Genomic DNA, 18321 nt, shown 5'->3' with positions numbered 1-18321 from the left:
ATGCAACCAGTAGGCTAAAGTCCAAGCTGGTAGGAGTGGTGGCGCTTTATGAGTTAATGAAAATATTTTCTTGCATTTTATGAAGGCTTTATTTTTTATGTTTTTTTTCGGATTAGTAAGGATTTCTTTCAAAAATTATTAAAGAATAGGTTAGAGGAAGTTAAAAGTTCTCTAAATCTGTTATGGGAATTCATTTGATATTTGATTACCAAGTTAATTGACCAAAAGAGCAATTTTCTTTAAGACAAACCGGAATTTGCAAATGATGTTAAACTTTGCCTTTAGAGTTCAATTCGTAAATTTTGAAGGTCGTACAAGCCGGTTCAAGATACACCATAAGAATGAGGCGGCTTACTAATTGGGTCCTTACTGTGGTTTTATTTTCATCTTTGCATTTCTTCCTCTCCCCCCGATTAACAGACTGCGCTGTCCTTGGTCCACATTCGAGCGTGTCGTACCTGAGGCGCTACAGTACGATGGACCAACCGTCGCCTCCGCCAACCATGCGCCGCAGCATCCCGGAGACCTACGCGGGCCGGACGCTGTTCATAACCGGTGCGACGGGTTTCATGGGCAAAGTCCTGGTGGAGAAGCTGCTGCGGGACTGCCCGGAGCTCAAGTGCATCTACCTGTTGATCCGCACGAAGCGGGGCGTGGACGCGGCCCAGCGCAAGGACGAATACCTGAAGCACCTGGTGTTTGACCGGATCCGCGAGACGAACCGGGCCCAGCTGGACAAGATCCGGCTCGTGCGTGGGGACATCCTGGAGGACGACCTGGACATGGCGAACGGCGATCAGGCCGAGCTGGCGGAGAACGTCGAGGTGGTGTTCCACTGTGCGGCCAACGTGCGCTTCGACCAGGAGCTGAAACAGGCCGTCAACTACAACCTGAACGGAACGCTGCGGGTTCTGCGGCTGGCCGAACGCATGAAGCGGCTGGTGGCGTTTGTGCACGTGTCTACGGCGTTCTGCCAGTGCAACGAAGCCGTCGTGGAGGAACGGGCGTATCCGGCGCCCCACAGCCCGCTGGGCATCTCCAAGCTGGCCGACCTGGTCGACAGCAAGGTGCTGGATCTGGTGACGCCAAGGTAGGAGTGATTTTTCTATAGCATGCTGAAATCCTTAACGCTATTCGCGATTGCTTGGGCATTACGTTTAATTTGGTAACGCTGAAAGGTGTTGCAATTAAAGGGAAATGATGGAAACGCAGGGTGGGCCAAAACGCTACATCGCTGTCGATATCAAATGCGATGTCGCCGTCAAAGTGTTTGTTTTCGGTTGAGCTATTGTAACATTTTAACGTTTGTCTGAGTTGTGTTGCGTTGTGTGCGTTTGTGTGAATCTGACGCGTAAGAAAACACATTGGCCAGAAATTTTCATATTTTTGCTTCAAACAGACTCTCAAGGCTTCATAACTGTTACCATTTGGAGCAAATCTGGACGCGGGAACACATGCTTTGGTCTCAGTGGCTTGTAAGTGTTTGCAAAGTATTGTCCTTGAACCGTACCAGTGTCACGTTCTTTAGTGAGTTAACCGCTCCACGGCATTACCTTTCCAGCATGCTCAACGATTTCCCAGATACTTACTCCTACACAAAGGCACTCACCGAAGATCTGGTCAACGGGTTACGCGATCGATTACCGATCGCCATCGCAAGGCCTACGATCGTCACTGCCGCGTGGAAGGAACCTGTGCCCGGGTGGATCGAGGGAACCCACGGCCCGACCGGGCTGATAATTGGTTGTGGTCGAGGCGTCGTTCGTACCATGCACTGCAATCCAGACTACGACACTCACGTCATGCCGGTGGATGTAACGATGAACGCGGTGATAATCCTAGGTGCGGAACGCATCAACGCGGGTTTGGACGGGAAAGCGCTGTTCTGTAACATTTCCTCCGATTACGTGAATCCAATCGCATGGGGAAAATCTGTACAAGTTTGTTGGGAGAAAGTGATTCAGAATCCACTCTGCTTCTCCTTGTGGTATCCGGACGGCTCGATCAAGTCCAACTCCGTTCACCACATGATCTGTGCGATCCTGTTCCATTACTTGCCGGCCTATCTGATAGACTTTTTGCTTGTTGTGTTCCGGAGAGAACCATTGTAGGTCGATCTCAACTCATATTCGTAATCCCTAATAAAAATTCTACTTTTCAGCTTGATCAAAGCGCAGAAGAAGATCTCCCAGGGCCTGAACATGCTTCAGTACTACACCACCAAGCAGTGGGTGTTCAAAAACGACCAAATGTACGCAATGTATAATCAACTGTCGGCAAAAGATCAGGAGACGTTCTTCTTAGATATAGCGCACTTGGATTATTCAACGTATTTCCTCAACTACGTGCTCGGTATTCGGCAGTACGTGCTCAAGGAACCTCCCGAGACCATGCCGAAAGCAAAAAGACTGCTACGAAAGTGAGATTTAAACCTTTGTGGAGACCTCCCACTATACTGAACTTTCTTCCAGATTGTACATCATGGATAAGCTGGTGCAAGCGGCGATCCACACGTTGATCCTGTGGTTGATTTGGTCCTACTGGAAAATCGTGATCGGTCCGATTCAGCTCGTGCTCGACACTAGTATCGAAGCAATTAATAGCTCTATTACAAGAGAAAGAAGACACTAGAATTGGTTTTAGTTGGAAATTGATATCTGATTATTCCGTGTTATGTATAATGTTGTTCACCGTAGTAAGGCTCAATTCTGGCTTGAATTTTAATTTCAAAATAAACTTTAATCTGCATGTTGTTTCATTTTTGTTTTAAAGGCTCGTTGAAGTAATTGTTGTTTTTATTTTGTGACAAAATTTTCACAAATGTCAATGATTACACAACTCGACATTTTTGAAGTTGATGTCAGTAAACGCCTCAGTTTCGCCAAGTTATGATAGATTTGGACTCTCTGAACACGCTCCAATCAACAGAATTGAATTTTATGCAAATAAATAAAATTGTTCAATGCAATAAATAAAATTGTTAATTTGTGTATAAAACCTATGGAATCATGTTAAGGGCTAAGAGAACCAGCTGGGAGTTTTTTCAGTAAAATTGAAATATCTCGAAAACGATACATTTTCTCAACAAACCGACCCGACATTTTGTAGCCAACATTCTTACGCACCTACTGGTTAAATATGAGCTTGATTGGTTAAGTCTAGCCTGAGTGGTTATCTTTTTAGTAAAAGGTACTAAAACACGTTGAAAAATGCCTTATTTTCCTCCCAACTTTTTTAAGAAATGAAAGCCTTTATGGAAAATCTAAGCTCGACAGTTTGTAGTCGAGACAATTACCTGCAATTTGATATATATAAAGCCATACTTTAGTTGTAAAATAATTGAGTGGTTATCTTTTTCCCAAAAAATATCTGAAACATAAACAAATTCGCGCAGATTTCTACTCTCTCATTTTGTCTCAAGCTCGCGTGCTGACAGTTCGTTTGCAGTGGTGCCAGAATATTTTCTTTATATTTTTCAAAGACTTTTTAAATCATTATATTTTTTTAATGATTTTAGAAATTTCAGGTAGGTTTTTTTCTGAAGCTACAGTTAGTTGGTGGTTGATCTTCGGTCTGTTGAGAAGTTCTAGGACATCTACCAACTCTATGGAGTTCAGAGATGAAGGTCAACCTGATCAATGGTTGCTTATATCAATGACTATGAAGTTGGAACATCTTCAGGTAGCTTCAGTGAGTTACACTGGGTAGATCTATGGTCTGTTGAATAGCTCTAGGATATCTACCAACTCTACGGAGTTCAGAGATGAAGGTCAACCTGATCAATAGTTGCTTATTTCAATAACTATGAAGTTGGAACATCTTCAGGTAGCTTCAGTGAGTTACACTGGGTAGATCTATGGTCTGTTGAATAGCTCTAGGATATCTACCAACTCTACGGAGTTCAGAGATGAAGGTCAACCTGATCAATGGCTGCTTATATCAATGACTATGAAGTTGGAACATCTTCAGGTAGCTTCAGTGAGTTACACTGGGTAGATCTATGGTCTGTTGAGAAGTTCTAGGACATCTACCAACTCTATGGAGTTCAGAGATGAAGGTCAACCTGATCAATGGCTGCTTATATCAATGACTATGAAGTTGGAACATCTTCAGGTAGCTTCAGTGAGTTACACTGGGTAGATCTATGGTCTGTTGAATAGCTCTAGGATATCTACCAACTCTACGGAGTTCAGAGTTGAAGGTCAACCTGATCAAATTACAGTGGGTAGATCTATGGTCTGTTGAGAAGTTCTAGGACATCTACCAACTCTATGGAGTTCACAGATGAAGGTCAACCTGATCAATGGCTGCTTATATCAATGACTATGAAGTTGGAACATCTTCAGGTAGCTTCAGTGAGTTACACTGGGTAGATCTATGGTCTGTTGAGAAGTGCTAGGACATCTACCAACTCTATGGAGTTCAGAGATGAAGGTCAACCTGATCAATAGTTGCTTATTTCAATAACTATGAAGTTGGAACATCTTCAGGTAGCTTCAGTGAGTTACACTGGGTAGATCTATGGTCTGTTGAATAGCTCTAGGATATCTACCAACTCTACAGAGTTCACAGATGAAGGTCAACCTGATCAATGGCTGCTTATATCAATGACTATGAAGTTGGAACATCTTCAGGTAGCTTCAGTGAGTTACACTGGGTAGATCTATGGTCTGTTGAGAAGTGCTAGGACATCTACCAACTCTATGTAGTTCAGAGATGAAGGTCAATCTGATCAATAGTTACTTTGATCAATGACTATGATGTTGGAAAAATCTTCAGGTAGCTTCATTAAATTACAGTGGGTAGATCTATGGTCTGTTGAGAAGTTCTAGGACATCTACCAACTCTATGGAGTTCACAGATGAAGGTCAACCTGATCAATGGCTGCTTATATCAATGACTATGAAGTTGGAACATCTTCAGGTAGCTTCAGTGAGTTACACTGGGTAGATCTATGGTCTGTTGAGAAGTGCTAGGACATCTACCAACTCTATGGAGTTCAGAGATGAAGGTCAACCTGATCAATAGTTGCTTATTTCAATAACTATGAAGTTGGAACATCTTCAGGTAGCTTCAGTGAGTTACACTGGGTAGATCTATGGTCTGTTGAATAGCTCTAGGATATCTACCAACTCTACGGAGTTCACAGATGAAGGTCAACCTGATCAATGGCTGCTTATATCAATGACTATGAAGTTGGAACATCTTCAGGTAGCTTCAGTGTGTTACACTGGGTAGATCTATGGTCTGTTGAGAAGTGCTAGGACATCTACCAACTCTATGGAGTCTCCCTGGGTCCTGTCTCGGTGGAGTCGCTGGTAGGTAGTTGGACTTACAATCCAAAGGTCGTCAGTTGGAATTCCGGGGTGGATGAAGGTAAGGTGTAAACAGAGGTTTGCAATTGTCTCAACAATCAAGCCTTCGGACACCTAGTTTCGAGTAGGAATCTCGCAATCAAGAACGCCAAGGCAATGCTGTAGCAGTGACCCCCTTGACTGTTATTGGTATCAATGCAGAAATATAATTACATTTTTTTAGGTTTGCAAATAGATTACAATTTTCATAACAAATTAAATTGTAAAATATGCAATAAACTGTAGTAGGATTTGAAAACTTTTTTTTTATTAAAAAAAAATTACTGACATTTTGACAGTTTCGCAGGTTTGAATTTGATTGATTGGTTGTTTATTTGATCATTTTTTCTGCTTTTCGTTTAAATTACAATAAATAAATTCAATTGTAAAATATGTACAAATATAAAAAAAAAAATATCTGTGGCAGAAGACAAATTACTCTAAAAAAGTAAAGAACTCAAATAATATTTGAATTTTTTTTTCAATTTCCAATAATTTTTCAAAAAATTGTTCTTGTTAAAAAGTGTACAAAAATCTCGTAGAAACCAACAAAAAAACAGTCACAAAAAAATTACAAAAAATTTACAAAGTTTAAAATAAAAATGCCTGAGAAATATTTAAAAAATCATTTAATTATCTCAAAGCATGTCAAAATTATCAGAAATTGAAACTTTAATAATTATCTTTTTAGAAAAAATAAATGTTGTTATTACTAATCAAAGAAACTGAAAGTTGCAAAGAATGTGTCAGATAAAGGCATTGAATTTCTATTGAACCTTCATTCCCCCCCAGGGGGGAATTCCTCATTGGTTGAGAAACACTGCTGTAGAGCGAACAATTTATTTATTTTTGTAAAACTTTGTAGTAGGTGCTTGAATACAAAACTCTTCAGATTATTTTAGAAATATGTTTCAAACACATCCTAGGATTATTTTAGAAATATGTCGCACACACCGCACATCCTAGTAAAGTCAGCTCATTATTGTATTACTTTGCCTTATTTTCATTTTGAATTCGATCTGAAATCAGTTTGCGTCCATAACCAGGGGGCTCTGGAATTATGAGCTTTTTATTTTTTTAGTACTTTAAAACAAAACGCTTCAAATTGCTTTTGAAATATGAAACTCGATGAAACATTTTGCAACCCAAAACTGTGGGGTTCATGTCGATAAAATTCGAGTTCAAGATAAATTTTTGATGTTTAACTGGTTTTTACGTATTTTTGTTATATTTTGTTGTACTTGATTACAACACTCTTATGATTATTTTAGGAATATGTATCTAACACTTGAGGAAACATTTTGCAACTAGAAATTGTGGGGGTAGTCACGATAGCAGTTGAATTCTTGAACAATTTTTGAATTTTACTGTATTTTACGTATTTTTGTAATATTTTGTAGTATTTGAATATAAAACTCTTCAGATTGCTTTTGGCATATGTTTCCAACACTTGATGAAACAATGTTCAACCAAAAACTTTGGGGTCATTGCTATAAAAATCAGATTCTCGAACAATGTACAATTTTTGAATTTTACTGTATTTTACGAATTTTTGTAATATTTTGTAGTGTTTGAATACAAAACTCTTCAAATTGCTTTTGAAATATGTTTCCAACGCTTGATGAAACATTATGCAACTAAAAACATCGGGGGTCATTGCTATAAAAATCAAGTTCTCGAACAATGTACGATTTTTTGAAGAATTTACATATTTTTGTAATAATTTATAGTACTGGAATACAAAAATCTTCACAATGTTCTTGAAATAATAATTGAAGATTTTTACATCAGAAGTAATATGGAATCAACGGCATAATTATTGGTATCACGTTCATGCGACGCAAAAGTATGCCTATCGCCTTGCTGGCAGCACGGTGCACACGGCGAGAGAGAATAGAGAGAGAAAGCAACGCACGGGGAGAGCGAAATCTAGTAAGCGCAAAACGACAAAAATCGGAGCTCGGTCTTTCTCTTAGCCCTTAAACAACCATGCGTTCCCTCATGTAAGCAACCATGCGCACCCCCTTATTTTTGCTACCCCCATAGATATACGTGGGTGCGCATGGTTGCTTAAGCTTATAATTTTATTTATTGGCAGGAAATCCACTAAAATTTAGTTCTGTCAATTGGAGCATGTTTAGAGAGCCCAAATCTATCATAACTTGTCGAAACTGAGGCATTTACTTAAATTAACTTTAAAAGTGTCGAGTTGTGTTATATTTAAGAATACCGAAAAGAAAGAAAATAACAATAGCTTCAACGATATTATTGATCTAAGGCTAAATCATTCTCAAACTTTAAACTTTTTTCCTCATTGAAAAGTAGTTGTCGACGCAAATAGAATTTATTGATTTTATAATTTTTTTATAAGTTGAAACTTATAGAGGGACTTCCCTATGATCAAAGATGGAATTTTTCATCATTGGTTCGTTCATACAACTCTCCAATTTACGAATGTTCGAATCTGCAAAAAAACAAACAAGGGTAGGGCTCACACTCTGTGGGGGCCTTCCCTATGACCAAAGAAGCTATTTTGTGTCATTGGTTCACCCATACATGTCTCCATTTTGGCAGCTGTCCATACAAAGTTGGTAGGTACATATTCAAACAGCTGTGAATTTTTTGATCAATTTGGTATGTTCGGCAAGGTTGTAGGCGTTGCTAAGGACTATTAAGAAAAAAAAAATTAAAACGGAAAAAAATCCAATTTTATTATTACCTTTTTTTTAAACAAAAACTCAATTTCCCAAAATAGGTATTTTTTTGATTTTCGAGATTTTATTATATGGTTTAGGCGACAAAACCCGTAAGTTTTGAGCCATTGAGAAGTATGAGCCGTAGAGTTATGAATTTTATAAAAAAAATGATTTTTTGATAAAGGGCTCCGTTTTTTCAATGTTAAAACATGAAACATTCGTGATATTTTCCGATCTTTTCGAAAATATTTTTTTGATATTTTATGAATCAAGACTTACATTTCAACAGGGCGTAATATTGAATGCTCGGCCCTTTTAAAATGTTAGTCTTGATTCAAAAAAATTCAAAGTATTGCTGTCCCTTCGACACAAAATTTAAAAATCACTTTTTTTTGGCTTCAAAAACACGTTTTTTCGAATGCTCGGATCGTGATCGTTTCACACAAATCGAAGCGGAATCGGGGCAACTTTTCCGATTTCGTGTGATTTGGATGAGAACTACTCATATTTCTGGAGATTTTTTTTTAAATGGTCCAATAAACCAAATTTCCAGTTTTTGCTTTTTGAGTGTTTTTGAAACCACATTGAGCCAGGTGTATTAAATAACACCCAAAAAGCAAAAACGAAAAATTGGGTTTATTATACCTTTAAAAAAAAAAAAAAAAAAAACTCCAGATTTGATTATTACGTGTTTTAAATAATCAAGGGTCCTGATTTTCGGTTCAATGAACAGAAACCACTCACTCATCGCCTATCAATTCGTCGCCTATTCCAACCCGCTAGCATTCATGAGCGAATGAGTCTCGCAAGCAGCCAGCGAGTGGCCCGAACTGTTCACTCAGCGAACAAATACATCGTGAAAATATTTGCCTACTCCGTCGCTCGACGACACTCACACACTACCATGCTCAGCGAAGAGCCACTCTCACAAAATGCCAGCGCGGCAGTCTTTTTGTCTTCACGCCCTCAGTTTGCCATCAATTTGATTTTTTCTTGGTGGAAGTTTCTTTGAATGGTGTCTATAATGTTATGAAATCAAAATAAATGCACAATTTAATTGATAACATTGATTTTAGGCAACCCAAATCAATGAGTATAACGCAGCGCATCAGAGAAAAAATGTTTTCAGTTCAGAGTGATCGGAGACGATTGGCCTGTCTGAACCGTTCGGAGACTGAGCCGATCAGAGAGAGAGAGAAGAGTAGAAAAGAGAGTGTTCGGGAGCGAATGGTGATAGAGTGACAAACGGTAGGAATTCATCAGGGCAGTATCGCGTCGCCTGCTATTTGTGCTCGCGAATGGAGTGGTTGATTTTGAGCAATCAGGACCCTTGTAAATAATAGTGTTCAGAGAAGGTTATGCTCAATTCTGACCTAAGTGTATTTTTTCGAATAAATTTAAATCTTAATTTAGTTTCATTATGGTTTTAAAGTTAAGGTTGGCTTAAAGTATAAGTAATTGTTGATCTTAGATCTAGAATTAGAAAATCGAAAACAAAGTAGATAACAATATCAATAACGATATTTTTGATCCACGGCACGATATATTTTACAGGGTGGCACGATATATTTTACAGGGTGGCCACTCAAGTCGGGAAATCGGGAAAAAGTCGGGAATTCGCCAGATTCCGTCAAAAATCGGGAAAAAGTCAGGAATTTGTAATTTTTGGTTGAAAATTGTTTTTCAACTCGTGAATAATTTTGTAATATTTTGCACAACTCTCAAACGAAATTCACTCAATTCTTCTTTAGTTACTTATTTTAAATGTAAGGTACTTTTCACTGTTTCAATCGGCTCATCGCATTCGCGTACGCGTCATACTTCCCGGAGCGATTCTCCTTGCCACGATCGTGCTGCATCTGTTGCTGATTCTTTTGGCAATTTTGCGGCTTTTGTGCTGCTGCTGCGATTCTGACGGATGATTTTGCTGAACCTCCTGAACCAGCCGCTGGTCAGAACCTGGGAGGTTCGGCGACAGCACATTTTTTGGAATTGGATACTGAACTTGTTTTCAACGTGCTTTGATTTACAATAAAATATTGGAATTTGTTGTGAAGTTTCTGTTTTTACAAAAAAAATGTCAATGGCGATGGTTTATATTGACTTTTTAATAACAAGTTTTTTGTTTGAAATATTTTTTTAGATGGGAAATACCTATTGTTTGAGTTTCTAGAAGAGTCGGGAAAAAGCCGGGAATTTGAAAATGGAATTTGAGTGGCCACTAGGGTGACAAGAAAAATTTAAAATTTCGGAAAATCGCAAGAGATACCCCCTGGATCAATTCTTTAGGCAAAAACAAGTAACTGTGCAAATTTTGAGCCAAATCGGTTAAGGCTAAGAGTCGCTTTTCATCGTTGAAGTTTATATGGGGAAAATCGCAAAAATGTATGGGGAAAATCACCGCTTCAGGATTTTTGCAGCAGGTGGTGCAGGTCTCGCCCAAAATTGTGTGAGATTCTTGTAGGAAATTTAATTACCTACAACTTTGTAGAAGGGTGCAAGACGATCTGAGTTGATCCTGATGAGTTATTAGCAATGCGATGAAAAGAAATCGGCTTATATACTTGAAAATATACAAGGGGTATATACGAAGTATATAAGAAAATATTTTTTTCTAGAAAAATCACCAAAAATCAGGATCAACTTGGATCGTTTTGCACCTTTCGACAAAGTTGTAGGGAATTAAATTTCCTACAAGAATCTCACACTTGGCCAATTTTGGGCGAGACCTGCGCCACCTAGCAGAAAATTACTGAAACGATGTTTTTTCCCCATACATTTTCGTGATTTTCCCCATATAAACTTCAACGATGAAAAGCGACCCCTTAGCCTTAACCGATTTGGCTCAAAATTGGCACAGATTCTTATTTTTGCATTAGGAATCGAGTCAGAGGGTATCTCTGATGTCGATTTTTTTTATTGTCACCCTAGTGGCCTACCTGATTTTAACGATTGTATCCCATACAAACTTCAGGCGATTATAGAGAGGGGTTCCCGTGGTCAGAATGAGCTCAAATTTGAATTTCAGCCTAGTGATGGGCCAATCTTCAATAACAGGGGGCAGCCCCGAGGAAGGCCGGATTTGGATCACCCTAATAAACATATTTAAATACCAATTCCAGCCTGCTCAACAATCTACCCAACACGTACGCCTACACCAAAGCCTTAACCGAAGATCTCGTCAACGGGTTCCGCGATCGGCTTCCGGTCGCGATCGCCCGACCAACGGTGGTCATCGCCGCCTGGAGGGAACCCATTCCCGGCTGGATCGAGGGAACCCACGGCCCTACCGGACTTATGATTGGCGGTGGTCGTGGCGTCATCCGAACCATGCACTGCAACCCGGAGTACGATTCCGGCCTGATGCCGGTGGACGTAACGATGAACGGCGTGATCATCCTTGGCGCAGAACGCATCAACACCGGGTTCCAGCAGAACACGCTGTTTTGCAACATCGCCTCGGGTAACGTGAATCCGATCACGTGGGGCGACGCGCTCGAAGCTGGCCGCAAAAAGCTGTACGACAATCCGCTCTGCTTTTCCCTGTGGTATCCGGACGGTTCGATCAAGTCCAACTATTTGTACCACATGCTCTGCGTAGTCTTGTTCCATTATCTGCCGGCGTACCTAATCGATTTCTTGCTGATTATACTTCGAAGGAAACCATTGTAAGTTAACCACAACTCCACGGTCAACCCTATATCTACAATCCGCTCCCCCATTTCCAGCATGATCAAAATCCAGAAGAAGATCTCCCAGGGCCTGAACGTGCTCCAGTACTACACCACCAAGCAGTGGGTGTTCAACAACGACCGCATGTGCGCCATGTACGGCCGCCTGTCCGAGAAGGACCGGCAGACGTTCTTCTTCGACATGAGCGCCCTGGATTGGCCCAGCTATTTCCGGGACTACATCCTCGGTGTGCGGCAGTACGTCCTGAAGGAACCACCGGCGACGCTGCCCAAGGCCAGGAGGCTGCTCAGAAAGTTAGCTGCAGGTTTTTGGGAAAATTTGGAAAATTAATCAACCTTCCCGTTTCAGATTGTACATCATGGACAAATTGGTGCAAGCGGCGATCTACGCGTTGATTCTGTGGCTGGTTTGGTCCTACTGGGACGTTGTGATCGGTTCGATTCAGTTTGTGCTCGATAGTAGCGTCGATGGTGTTAGGAAAACCTTTGCTCGTGGAACACGGGCTTAATGAATTGACTGGACTTTTTGTGCTGTAGATTTATTGAAAAGTAGATACTCTTTGTTTTATTTTGTACACTTCACGTTTTAGTATCAATATTTTTTCTATACTTGCGATTTGAAGCACCAAATAACGCACTTTATACTCAAGCTGCATAGAACTTATGAGACACTGAAAATATGTACTGAAAATCACAACGTTTTTAATAGCATTTTACTATGTTTGTCTATAATTTAATGAGAAACTCCTAGTGTAGCATTAATTCCATTATTTACTAAATAAAAAGGTCACAAGAAATCGAAAGAAGTTACCCCGACTCCTCTGCGATTTCAGCGAAATTTTGTCCAAATGAGGTAATGTTAGTCCTTAATTACGAATCCGAGATCCATTTTTCGATATCTTTTTCCGGAGGGGCAGTCCGCACCATCTTATTTTTGAACTTTCGGTAAAATGGGAAAAATACGAGTTTTTTTTTGAAAATGTGCATCGTGAAATGGTGATAATCATGCAATTTGATGTCAAAGGTTCTCGATTATCGCATTCTTAAAATCCCATAATAACGTATTATTTATCGAAAAATGTATAAAAAGGTTTTAAAAACTCGATCATTTTTCGTTACTCGACTGTTACCATTTATGGTAAAATTTGGGTCCTAAAATTAAGCTTAGATTGCTGATATTATTGTTCACAACGATAAATTTTTTTTCGTTTTTCTTAGTACAATGGCTCTTTGATTGGCCACAAAGAAATTTTGATTAAAAATAGGTATTTTTCATTTAAATTCAAATGATTAAAATATATTGGAACATTCAAAATACAAAATAAATAAAACAATAAAAAATCAAAAATTTAAGAACCATTAACTTGGGCGAATTGGACCTACAGTCTGAATGAGGACAGCTAGGAGGACAGCAATTATTAGAATACTTGAAAGCTTTTATAATTCTTGATTAAATTTGATAATTCTTCAATTTGGTATTATGTTTTTATTTTATTTTCAAATTAACTTATTTAGAATATTGTTAAATTCTTAAGTACCGCCCGAAAATTTGTCATTTTTTCGTCATATTTTAAGTTTTATTCAAATTCCTAGATATTTTTTTTAGGCTGGTACAAATTTTATTAATACCTTTTATCACCAGAGGTTTTTTTTTGACACCCCCACCTTCAAAATTGGGCCGTAAAATCAGGAGGCAATGAAATATTTTTTTCAAAAAAGTTCAAATTTTCAATCGAAATCAAAAGTAAAATCAATTAAAAATGCATTCCGCTGCGTTTAGAATCATTGTTAGCATGTTTGGGATATTTTTGTTATTTTGTAAAATTTCAATGCACACAATCGTAAACAAGTTTCGTTTCGCAAAAACATCTTTTTTTTTTCTTCAAATCTTACATTTTTAAAACTAATAATGCATATCAACTGTAATACAATTTCCAATAGTTTTTGCCTTCCTCACTTTACTGAGGAAAGGCTATAAAATCACTCGAAAAACGAACTTTTTAGTTAAACCTCCTAGACCTACCTTCATTTGTACATATCGACTCAGAATCACCTGCTGAGCAAATGTCTGTGTGTTTGGCTGTATGTAGACATGTGTACCAAATCAATGTCACTGGAATATCTCGTCACTGGCTCAACCGATTTTGGCCGGAATGGTTTTAATCGATCCGTCTTAACGTTCCCTAAGTTGCTATTTAAATTCATGCAGTTTTATCATGTATTTAAAAAGTTATGTTAAAAAAACTGTTTCATATTAAATTAAAATTATGGTAAAAAGGGTGTTTTTTTCATGAAACCCTCACATGTTACATATATTTAGAAAGCATATGATAAGACCTTTCTTGTGGATTTTCAAGATCTGACTTACCTATCTAAAATTACAAGCAGTTTAAAAAATGGTCTGAATTTACATAACCTCAAATGGTCCCGTCTGATCGCCACGAAAAAAGCCTTGTAGGGGAAGGTGGGGCAAGACGACCATATGGGGCAAGAGGAACAATCGCTCGAAAGGCCGTAATTTTTACAATTTTGATTATTTCCAGTATGAGGAATTGTTGCTAGCAATGCAATTAACTGATTCTACTACCACATATCCGCCAAAACGACGTACACGCCACGGGGCGTAAGATTTAATTAAGTTTTTCTCTAAACCTTTGTTTTCTTATAATATTTGGAAAGTACAAAATAAGGCTTAGGGTTCGTTTTAAGGCTCATTTTATCAAAATGCTATTTTTCCTAGATCAGTAGTGTCCCTACCAATGACTTGCACCTTTTATAAAGTATGATTTAACTTTTAGTTATTTTTGTTGAGAGTTTTAAAAAAATCTTGTTCAGGTGGGGCAAGTGTACCATATGGATTTTTAGTATGGAAAAAATTACGAATTGCTGCAACAACATATTTTATTGGGAAAAAATACATAAAAATACTTAAAAACTGATAAACAATTGTTAAAAAAAATGTCCATGCAAAATATAGTGATATTTTTAAAATTTCCTTTTTTTCATCTGAGTAATATTTTTTTTCGTAAAAACGATCAATTTTTTAGTAAAATATTATTATTTAATCTAAAAATGAAAGAAACGTTTCAAATACATTCTAATCTGATGTATCTAAGTGATAACAGTTCACTTGTTAGCAAATTGACATGTTGTTACATGAATTGTTCCTCTTGCCCCAACGGGTTGTTCGTCTTGCCCCACTAGTTGAGAAGAACGTACGGAAAATCAAAATTTTTAAAATCAATTTTTTACATTAAAAAACAGGATTTTTTTAAAACTTTTTCTATCAAAGTCTTAGTCAAGACCTGGAATAAGATGATTATGAAAAATCCGACAGATTTTTTAACGTTTTTGATGGGTTATAACGAGCATTTCCTTAGCTTGTTACACTTGCCCCACTTTCCCCTATAGGGATGCCATTTGCCTGAAAGGCGGTGTCTGTATAATCTTAACAAAAAGTCTGTGGGAAATCTATTTTTATTTACTCGTCACTTATTTTTATTAGGACCTCTTAGGTGCTGCGATCACGTTAGGGGAGATCCATAAACCATGTGGACACTTTAGGGGATTGTAATCACTCTATAAATGAGAGGAAGGCACCAACCACCTAAAGGTGGATTAAGTAACGTTTTTTATTGAAATATTGAAATTGGAACTTGTAAATTTTGCTTCAAAAATGTTGTGGTTTGGTGGTTAAAAAAAATTTTAATTTGAAATTTTTTAATAGTAAAATTTTTAAATTTGAGTTTGCTGTATTTATTTTTTTGTTTTTTCCGAGTTTTTAATTTTTTCTTTCAAATTTTCAAATGGTTTTGAATATAAATGTATCTGCCAGGCAATTTAATGATAACTGTCCGGCTTTTCCCTCTGGTTCACTTCATATCGAGCAAACAACAAAACCTACCGCATAAGAAAAATCGTGACCCTTTTCTTGACCGAATTTTGGGCATTTTTTATATGGAGTTGTACGTTTCTCTCGAGTTCTGTATCAGTCTATAAGTGGTTTGATGTAATCGTTATAAACTATCGCGATTCTTGAAATAAATTTTAGCTGTAGTTAAAATAAAAGTTGAAAAAATAAAACAAACATTCTTCGTTTATCGTTTTTTTTATTTAATTTCAATATCAAATAAATGTTGTATTACAGTCTTTTTAAATATCCTCATCAAAATTTATTCTACATCACACAATCTAATTCAGTTTCAAATCAGAATTTTTCTCTCAGAAAAACAGATATTTCACAGCAAAATAAATCATCACCAACAGCGCGACGTAAATCAGCGTCTTGACGTTGGCTCGATTAACTCCTTGCACCGTCCGAATGATCACATTGTTGAGCTCAAAAACCCTCCTACTTTCATCCATCATTTGCTGCCTCGTTTCATCGTCCAGGCTCTCCCCAAATTTATCAATGTTGGAACGCATCTTTTGTTTCAACTCAAAGATGCTGTGCTCCTCAAAGCTCGTCAATGCCGCACCCCGGTTCGGCTCCCCGGCTGTGGCAAACGGGTTAAACTTGCGGGTAATGTTTCGTCGTTTTTGCAGAATTTGTCCTCCGGAGAGCAGGCCCATGTACAGGTGGTAAACGTACGCGACCAGCAGGTTTCGGTTCTCGCGCTCGATCTGTTCCAGATGTTTGAGGTAATCGCAGACTTCCTTCCTGGGCTGGTATTTGGCCTTCCAATCAGCGCCCAGGTAGAAGGCCAGATCCTGTTCAAACTGCTCGGTTCGGTGGAACTCTTCCGGCAGGAAGTCATGTGCCACATGCTGCTCAAGAAATTTGAAAATTTCGTAGAATACCAGCAGTCCTTCCGCCCAAACCGCGCTATCGTACAAAGCTAAGACAAAGAACGCGCAATAAGATTAAGCTCTTTCAACAAAGCGCATCATTACTCATTCAAAAGTACCACTTCTTACCAAAGGCCAATTTCGCATTCACCAGGCCATCGCTCACGTTGTGAATCTCACGCGTAGCCACACGCATCGCCTTTGTAAAGGAAACCGTTTTCTCGGTGGTGGTAGTAGAGGCGGCCATTGTGAGCAACGCTTCAAAAACAATAGCGTACAACCGGTCCCGTTAGTTTACTCTCGCCACGCAGAAATCAAAACAATGATCAGCTGAGTGAGAATGAATGAAGTTCGCACTGACTGTGGAGTATGAATGAAACGAACAAAGATTGAACAGTACGAATGAAACGAACTGCCCCGTAAAAAAATTGACAGTTCTCGACCTAACGAAACACCCTTCGAAATCGGGTAATCAAAAACAACCAACCAGTTAGCCGATTTAGTCGGGATTCGTCAGGAGTAAGATTTTTAGTCGCCCTACGAATAGACCGATTAAATTGGGTTGAGTCAGATTTTATTTTATTCACAGACTAAATCGGTAAAAAATCGGTTGTTTTTGTAACCGACTTCGTCGGCCGATTTCGACAACCGATTTACCACCAGACGCTTATGTAAAGATTACACAGAAGTCTGTTGCCCGGTCGGCCGATTCGTTAGCCAACGAATCGGCCGAAACCACCCGACTAGACCCGACTTAGTTATGCGAAAAGTCGGATTTTTTTTTACGGGGTGGGAAAAGAGAAACGTCATTGGGGGCAGTGTTGCCTTTTTGGCCGCATTAGGTTAAACCTGGGACGGGACGGCTGGATAGAGTCTTCTTATTGAGTGTTTACGTTTGTATTCTTCTTCTGTTTTTTGCAAGAAAATTCGTGTTCGAAAACAAATATCAAGCAATCTGTGATTCAGATAGCTTGACAATTCAAATTTTCTTGATGATGTTTTTCAACTCAGTGCTCAAGCATGTGGATGACTTGTTGTTTAGTTTCTCCTCGCAGATTTTTTTTTTGAATTTGGCTGTTAAAATTTGCGGTTGGACGTGGGGTGAGAATCCTGAGTTTATATTCCATCGTTTTACGGTGGATCCGTTCATAAGGAGCTGCCGTATGAAAATTACTTGAAATGGTTGGCAAATCGAATATGAGTCAAAAAATGTTCATTTCTTCAATTTTTAATGTGTTTTTTTATATGAAAGATTTTTCATTTTCATTTGGATGTGAAAAATGCAATACGATGTAACATGGTCACTCTATTCGTTTAGTTGTTTTTCATTTAGCTATAATTATTTAATATAAACAAGTCCAACTCAATCAAGGGTTTGTGTCGAAGCTAGCACATGGCAAGCTTTAGTAGAACAGTGCTACACCTCACTTCCTCACACCCCTGCCAATCCGTCCGATAAGCCAAATAGTCCTGGAGAAAGCACAACTTGCACCACCACGTATGGGAAGACTTGCTGGGTTAAACCTGCCGAGAGAACTTGCACGATCAAGCCCTCTCGGAAAGCCTGGAATGAATTAGAACAGGAAAGCCAGATGACAAATATGTAAGAGGGAACGAGATGCCTTCAGTAATATTGCCAAAATCTGTTCGGGTAAATTCGTTATTCGAAACTACGAAATTTCTCACGAAATTACGTACTTCCGTTCAACCTTTCCCTAATGACGCTTTCTGAGGAAAGTTACAATTTCTACTCGTCCACTTGGTCCTGAGTCGCGGAAGAGGCAGCAGCGC

The 18321-nt window shown here is 38.7% G+C and overlaps 2 protein-coding genes across 6 annotated transcripts in view; one reads left to right on the top strand and one right to left on the bottom strand.

Annotated features, from left to right (window-relative positions):
• The window catches only part of LOC120420941 (putative fatty acyl-CoA reductase CG5065), a 32661-nt gene extending 20203 nt beyond the window's left edge, over positions 1-12458 (top strand). For 4 of the 5 annotated variants that reach the window (XM_039584074.2, XM_039584075.2, XM_052709360.1 and 1 more), the window contains exons 2-5: positions 421-1090; positions 11173-11718; positions 11779-12036; positions 12092-12458. In XM_039584074.2, the coding sequence (XP_039440008.1) occupies positions 477-1090; positions 11173-11718; positions 11779-12036; positions 12092-12251 (1578 nt within the window). In that variant the 5' untranslated portion in view covers positions 421-476 and the 3' untranslated portion in view covers positions 12252-12458. Of the gene's footprint in view, positions 1-420; positions 1091-1561; positions 2108-11172; positions 11719-11778; positions 12037-12091 lie in introns of all 5 variants that reach the window. The other variant, XM_052709361.1, reaches the window with a different exon arrangement.
• Positions 12459-15856: 3398 nt separating this feature from the next.
• Positions 15857-16898, bottom strand: LOC120420937 (heme oxygenase 1-like). Its single transcript, XM_039584070.2, has 2 exons — positions 16660-16898; positions 15857-16580 (listed from the first exon to the last, which is right to left on the bottom strand). Exons 1-2 carry the CDS (start codon positions 16775-16777, stop codon positions 15964-15966), a joined length of 735 nt encoding a protein of 244 aa, XP_039440004.1. The 5' UTR covers positions 16778-16898; the 3' UTR covers positions 15857-15963.
• Between the last annotated feature and the right edge of the window lie 1423 nt (positions 16899-18321).

The sequence above is a fragment of the Culex pipiens genome, chromosome 3 (assembly GCF_016801865.2).
Source record: "Culex pipiens pallens isolate TS chromosome 3, TS_CPP_V2, whole genome shotgun sequence".
Lineage (NCBI taxonomy): Eukaryota > Metazoa > Arthropoda > Insecta > Diptera > Culicidae > Culex > Culex pipiens.
The sequence above is the reverse complement of the archived record's forward strand: the minus strand, read 5'-3'. Positions and strand labels throughout refer to the sequence as shown.